Genomic DNA, 7824 nt, shown 5'->3' on the forward strand with positions numbered 1-7824 from the left:
TTGCCTCCGCTAGGCGCGGTCACGCCTCGGTGACGGCCGATCAGTCGCTTCTGAAGCGCATCAGGGAATGTTCGGAGAAGGATCGGGAGGTGGCCGAGGCCCTTGAAAAGGTACAGGACCTCGGGCCGCCCCGGCTGCAAAGGGGTTTTGAGGAGTGGAATGCCGAACAAGGGCTCCTGCTGTTCCGCGGGTGCATGTACGTCCCAAAGAACGCAGAGCTCCGGCGGGATATAGTCAAGATCCACCACGACTCGCCGATCGCCGGTCATGGCGGTCGTGCCAAAACCCTTGAGCTCGTATCGCGGAACTACTGGTGGCCAGGAATGTCCAAGTTTATCAATGAGTACGTAAGCACCTGCGACGTGTGCAACTGTACCAAGACATTCCCAGCCAAGCCTCAGGGTCCGCTGAAGCCGAACGAGATCCCCGAGCGCCCGTGGCAGATCATCACCACGGATATGATCGTCGGCCTGCCAAAGTCTGATGGATTTGACTCGATCCTGGTCACCGCCGACCGCTTCACAAAGCAGGTCCACTTCTCGGCCTGTCACGAGACCCTGATGGCAGAAGGTGCGGCAGACCTGTACATCCGCGATGTGTTCAAGCATCATGGGGCCCCGGCCAAGGTCATATCAGACCGAGGTCCCCAGTTTGCTTCGAAGTATCTCCATGCGGTGTATAAGGGGCTGGGAATCGAGCCGGCGCTGTCCACAGCGTTTCACCCTCAGATGGACAGCCAGACTGAGCGCTGGAATCAGGAGATCGAGCAGTACCTGCGTGCTTTCATAAGCCACAGGCAGGATGATTGGGCAAGGCAGCTGCCGCTCGCGGAATTCACACTGAACAACCGAGTTCACTCCGCGACTGGGCACTCCCCTTTCTTCCTGCATCAAGGGTACAATCCTGAGATCCAGGTTTGGATCAATCCGATGTCTGCAATGCCTGCGGCCGCTGATCGGCTCAAGATCTTAAAGGAGATCAGGGATGATACGCGCTCTGCGCTTGAGCTATCAGCCAAGCGTATGAAGGTGTACTACGATAAGCACGTGCAAGAGGCACCGGTCTTCGCGCCGGGGGACAAGGTCTGGCTTGACGCTCGGAACCTTAAGCTGAAACAGCCGAGCAAGAAGCTCAGTCCCAAGCGCCTCGGACCATATGCCGTGCGGCGAAAGCTCGGAGACCTGGATTACGAATTAATCCTGCCGAAGTCGGTGCCGGTACACCCGGTGTTCCATGTCTCCTTGCTGAGCAAGTACACACGTAGCGGTATCCCGGGCCGGGAGCCGGAGGAGCCGCCGGCGATCGAGGTTGAGGGCGACGAGGAGTACGAGGTTGAGCAGATCAAGGATTTACGGATCTTCTGGCATCAGCTGCAGTACCTTGTCGAGTGGAAGGGTTATGATGACTTGCATATGTCATGGGAACCAGCACGCAATGTTGCCAATGCACCGGCCCTCATAGCCGACTTCCACTGGAAGAATCCAAATGCCCCTCACTGCCTTAATGCTGCTACTTTTGGAGGTCTCAACTTCCAGCCGATGCCTTCGCCGCTGACTGAAGCACGCTGCCGCTCCGGGTGGGCGATGGGCAAGGGTGCCTTATATGAGGTCATGCGCCGTTGAGGGGGGGGTAATGTCATGAGTTGGTACAGTGTCTAGCCATTTTTTAATTTTTCCTTTTCACGGGCTCGAACCCACGACCTCTGTACTACATATCCGATATGGACTTATCACTATCTACTGTACAATTAGATTAGATAGGACAGCAGTGCGCGGTGCAGCTCGGGCTCCACTGACACAGCCGCTCTGACTCACTGGCCCCTGGGGCCATGTCAGCATGTTGCACATGGACCAGCTGCACACGGACCAGTGTGCACAGCCTACCCTTATCTTCCCCTGTATATAAGCCGGCCTCTGCTACCCTAGGGACCTCAGTTTTGACCTCTTGTCCCTAGGTTAGTAAGCCTTCTCTTGTATCCTTTCTTACTTCACTAACTAATACATTTACTTGTCCCTAGCCTTAGGTTTGAGCATTGCTCACCATTGCTTCAGTGAGAACCAGTCGAACACCCTTAGCTGTTAGGTTTTCCCCTGTTGCTTGACCTCAAGTTGCGACAAACAGGGCGAGAGTCCCCACGCTGCAGGCAGACATTGGACATGGTATTAATAACCTTTCCGAGAACAGCCAGAAGGGCAAGGCGTTCTTTGCAGGCTTTTTCATTCCCCCTCCTCCTGCGCATGTCCTGAACATTGACCCTAACACTGACTACCCCGAACCCACATTCCGTTGGCAGGCAATCACAGACTCTCAGATCACTCGCAATATTGGATGCTTGGCTCCATTCAAAGCCCCTGGTCCAAATGGCATTGTGAATGCTTTTTTCAAGGAAACGTGTAACCTATTGACCCCCCATTCAGGCCTGATCTTCCGAGGTACATTCACGCTCAAGCACTACCCCAAAGAGTGGAAAATCTCGAAAACAATTGTAATATAAAAACCTGGCCGACCGGATTATTGTGTCACAAAAGCATACCGACCCATTGCTCTTCTTGACACCCTCAGCAAAATCTTATCCACCTGTGTTGCGGAGTCACTTGTCCATGGCGCAGAATTGAGAGACCTCTTGCCCATGACCCAATTTGGAGGTCGCCCAGGCAGGACCACCACAGATGCACTTCACTTACTCATTGACAGGGTCAAAACAGCATGGTGTCGTGGTAATATCATGTCCATAATGTTTCTAGATGTCAAGTCTGCCTTTTTGAGTGTTGTCCTGGACAGACTAATACATGACATGCACAAGAAGGGTGTCCCGAAAGTGATACAACGGTCTATACTCCTGTATCGATGCCTGACTCGTAGACGACGAGCGAGGACTTATGGACAGTGCGTCGTCCTGAAAATCGAGCAAGGAAGTCGAGAATGACCACTACTCCAAGCGAAGAGGAGCAGAGACTTGAATGAATAACCAGGTCGAACTTAGGGTTTGACCGACTAATGGTACAACTACTTATACAAGTACCGACTACACACGGACCATCGTGTCTATGTGGTCATGTTAGTAAAGGAAGAAATGTAGTGGTACAATACCAGGCACGAAGTGCACATGGACCCCATTATGTAAGCTACATAATGTTCAATCTGCGGGTGAGCGCTAAGACAGGCGCCAGTATGGGCACTAGTAATACAAGAAATAGAACGGAAAGACAAATGTTTCAGAAAGAGCTAACTGACTAGACCTACAGAAAACTCACAGGGTGCACGACCACCATCACCTTTGACAGCTACACCAGTAATATTCCATCACTTCTACAATGCGTACATGACTGAACTCGCTCGTTCTGACAATGGCGAGGGAATGTCCGGATTTGTTGATGACTCCACCTTCCTTGCGGAAGCCAAAACCTTCAAAGATACACATCACAAACTTGACCAAATGATAACACGCCCTGATGGCGCGTTGCACTACGCACACAAGCACAATGTCCAATTTGAACTTACAAAGACGGCCCTTTTAGACCTGACTAGGAAACGAGAATGACCAACGGGCCACCCGACTCGAACACGCCCCATGACGCAACCCACCTCAGTCATTGCAAAACAGCCAATAACACCCTCAGCCTCTCACAAGTACATCAGTGTCATCCTCGATCAAGAGCTGCAATTCAAAGAACATGTGGCCTATGCCCTTGGCAAAGGGCAATTCTGGGCAGCTCAACTGTGGCGGCTATTGAAACCAATGCAGGGCATGCCCCTTCGCTTCTTCTGCCAACTGTACCTATTAGTCACAGTCTCACACATACTCTATGCTGCTGACATTTGGTGCGCGCCAACCCTGACGAGCACAAAGAACGGACGACGCCCGTCACAGCATGTGTGGAAACTTATAGGTGTACAACGCCTGGTAACTATGCAGAGCCTTGGAGCCCTACGCTCCACAGCAACAGATCTTCTCGATGCACATGCTGACCTACTACCAATAGATCTTCTTGTAGATCAGATTGTAATGCACTCTATGCTACGACTTGTAACCCTCCACCCGAGCAATCCCATGTGCGCAGTGGCAAAGAAGACCGCACGCCGCCTTGTCAAACAACACTGTACTGCTCTGCACCACACCTTCCAGATCTTCAGTGTCGACCCTGACCAGACAGAAACAATCAATCCAACTCGACTCAGCCCAAACTGGGAGCCACGGGTGCACATTGCACCCAGCGCAAAAAAGGTGGTAGAGGAGGCAGAATCATGCCAAGATGGACACAAGATCTGGATGGACGGATCTCTAATTGACGGAGGAGTTGGAGCTGCAGCAGTTCTGGAGAAAAACGATGAGCACAAGGCTGTCCTGCGGAAATACCTTGGGAGCGGCACCGAGCACATAGTGTTTGATGGTGAGAACATCAGCCTCGCACTGGAATTGGAGCTGGTATGAAAGGAGCGCAATGTGCACAGGGTGTCCGCTTTTGTTGACAACAAAGCCGTGCTATTAGCTACCGGCAACACTCATGCCCGACCAGAACACCACTTAATGGACATCATTCACAAGCAGATTGACCATCTGTCCCAATGCCACCCCTGTCGCGACTTGAGGTCAAGCGACAGGAGAATACCTAAAAGCGAGGGGCGTCCGACTGGTTCTCACCGAAGCGATGGTGAGTGAGGCTCAAACCTAAGGCTAGGGACAAGAATATATTAGTTAGTAAGGAAAGGTAAGTAAGTACAAGAGAGCTTACTGACCTAGGGACAAGAGGTCGAAACTGAAGTCCCTAGGGCAGCAGAGGCCGGCTTATATATAGGGGGAGATAAGGGCAGGCTGTGCGCGTTGGTCCGTGCGCAGCTGGTCTGTGCGCAGCATGCTGACGCGGCCCCGGGGGCCGGTGAGTCAGGGCGGCTGTGTCAGCGGAGCCCGAGCTGTGCCGTGCGCTGCCGCCCCATCTAATCTAATCGTACAGTAGATGGCAACGCGTCCATATCGGGCAAGTAGTACAGAGGTCGCGGGTTCGAGCCTGCGAAAAGGAAAAAAATTAAAAAATGGCTAGACGCCGTACCAAGTCGTGACATTACCCCCCCCTCAACGGCGCATGACCTCATGCGAGGCGCCCTTGCCCATTTCCCACCCGGAGCGGCAGCGTGCTTCAGTCAGCGGCGAAGGCATTGGCTGAAAGTTGAGACCATCAAATGTAGCAGCGTTGAGGCGGCGAGGGGCATTCGGGTTCTTCCGGTGGAAGTCGGCTATGAGGGCCGGCGCATTGGCAACATTGCATGCTGGTTCCCATGACGTATGCGAGTCGTCATAACCCTTCCACTTGACGAGGTACTGCAGCTGACGCCGGAAGATCCGCGAATCCTTGATCCGCTCAACCTCGTACTCCTCGTCGCCTTCAACCTCAATCGCAGGCGGCTCCTCCGGCTCCCGGCCCGGGATATTGCTACGTGTGTACTTGCTCAGCAAGGAGACATGGAACACCGGGTGCACCGGCACCAATTTCGGCAGGACTAATTCATAATCCAAGTCTCCGAGCTTTCACCGCACGGCATATGGTCCGAGGCGCTTGGGACTGAGCTTCTTGCTCGGCTGTTTCAGCTTAAGGTTCCGAGCGTCAAGCCAGACCTTGTCCCCCGGTGCGAAGACCGGTGCCTCCTGCATGTGCTTGTCGTAGTACACTTTCATGCGCTCAGCTGACAGCTCGAGTGCAGAGTGTGTGTCGTCGCGAATTTCCTTCAGGATTTTAAGGTGGTCAGTGGCAGCGGGCATCGCGGACATCGGATTGATCCGAACCTGGATCTCAGGATGGTACCCCTGATGCAGGAAGAATGGGGAGTGCCCAGTCGCGGAGTGAACTCGGTTGTTCAGTGTGAATTCCGCGAGCGGCAGCTGCCTTGCCCAATCATCCTGCCTGTGGCTTATGAAAGCACGCAGGTACTGCTCGATCTCCTGATTCCAGCGCTCAGTCTGGCCGTCCGTCTGAGGGTGGAACACTGTAGACAGCGGCGGCTCGATTCCTAGTCCCCTGTATACCGCGTGGAGATACTTTGAAGCGAACTGGGGACCTCGGTCGGATATGACCTTGGCCGGGGCCCCATGATGCTTGAACACATCGCGGATGTACAGATCTGCCGCTCCTTCTGCCGTCAGGGTCCCATGACAGGCTGAGAAGTGGACCTGCTTTGTGAAGCGGTCGGCGGTGACCAGGATCGAGTCAAATCCATCAGACTTTGGCAGGTCAACGATCATATCGGTCGTGATGATCTGCCATGGGCGCTCGGGGATCTCATTTGGCTTCAGCGGACCCTGGGGCTTGGCTGGGAATGTCTTGGTATGGTTGCACACGTCGCAGGTGCTTACATACTCATTGACAAATTTGGACATTCCCGGCCACCAGTAGTTTCGCGATACGAGCTCAAGGGTTTTGGCACGACCGCCATGACCAGCGATCGGCGAGTCGTGGTGGATCTTGACTATATCCCGCCGAAGCTCTGCGTTCTTTGGGACGTACACACACCCGCGGAACAGCAGAAGCCCTTGTTCGGCATTCCACTCCTCAAAACCCCTTTGCAGCCGGGGCGGCCCGAGGTCCTGCACCTTTTCAAGTGCCTCGGCCACCTCCCGATCCTTCTCCGAACATTCCCTGATGCGCTTCAGAAGCGACTGATCAGCTGTCACTGAGGCATGACCGCGCCTGGCGGAGGCGATGCGGAAGCGCTCTGGCTTGAGAACTACCTGATTGGTGTTATCGTCCTCATCGCCGATCTGATGGTCCGATCGTCGCGACAGGGCATCAGCCTTTCCATTCGACGTTCCGGCCTTGTGCGTGATGCGGAAGTCAAAGCGAGCCAGGAAGAGCGACCACCGCGCTTGACGACACGTGAGATGCTGAGATGTAAGCCAGTACTCGAGGTTCTTGTGATCGGTAACAATCTCGAACTGATTGGGCAACCCTTCGAGGTAGTGGCGCCAATCGTCTAGTGCCTCAATGATGGCAAGCATCTCCTTGTTGTAGATCTCGTAGTTCCGCTGGGCCGGATCCATTGCATGGGATCTGAAGGCGATGGGATGCCACTTGCCGTCATCCTGCTTCTGCATCAACACGCCACCAGTGGCGTAGCCCGAGGCGTCAACCTCAATGCGCGTCTCCCGATTAGGATCGTACAGTGCTAGGACTGGAGTCGTCGCGAAGAGCCGCTTGAGCTCGTCGAAGGCGTGCTGCTCCTCTTCGCCCCAATGCCATGGGTTGTTCCCTGTGAGCCGGTCGAGTGGTCGCGAGATCTTAGCGAAGTCCTTAATGAAGCGGCGGTAGAAGTTGGAGAACCCCCGGAACTTCTGGACGTCCTTTTTGTTCCGGGGTACTGGTGATACGACCTACGAAACCCTAACCCCTAACCTGGGTGCGACCTAAAGGGACTAGAGAGACGGATTATAGTCTAATGAGAGGGGAGTTAGCAGCAAGGTGTCCCGCGGATCGAGTGAACACAAGAAACGCCTTCGGAAAAGGCTACGAATGCTAGGGAAGGTACGAGGTGGCTTCGACACGTCGTCGAAGCTACTCGGAGGCTGTGGAAAGTTAGCAACGATCGAAGCTCGGTAGAGCTCTTCGACGTATCGTAGAGAGAAGGGACACGATTCGATAGGGGGGACTTAACTAGGACGCGGTTCGAGGTGCAACGCAGTTTCTTCGACAGTAGTCGAAGTCGAAAGGTTCGTCGAGACGGTATCGACGAGTGAACGCAGTGGACGAGGTTTCGAGGTTACGCAGTGAGGAACGAAGTGACGCAGTTGAGGACGTAGACGCAGGGCGAACTCGACTTATGAGCTCTGAACTCGAA

The 7824-nt window shown here is 54.1% G+C and overlaps 1 protein-coding gene across 1 annotated transcript; it reads left to right on the forward strand.

Annotated features, from left to right (window-relative positions):
• Positions 1–3571: 3571 nt before the first annotated feature.
• On the forward strand, positions 3572–4432 carry POSPLADRAFT_1036844 (hypothetical protein; the record flags this gene model as incomplete). The annotated part of the gene is made up of 1 exon (XM_024477173.1): positions 3572–4432. One exon carries the CDS (start codon positions 3572–3574, stop codon positions 4430–4432), a length of 861 nt encoding a protein of 286 aa, XP_024334127.1.
• Positions 4433–7824: the final 3392 nt, after the last annotated feature.

This window comes from Postia placenta (genome assembly GCF_002117355.1).
Source record: "Postia placenta MAD-698-R-SB12 unplaced genomic scaffold POSPLAscaffold_18, whole genome shotgun sequence".
Taxonomy (NCBI): Eukaryota; Fungi; Basidiomycota; class Agaricomycetes; order Polyporales; family Adustoporiaceae; genus Rhodonia; species Rhodonia placenta.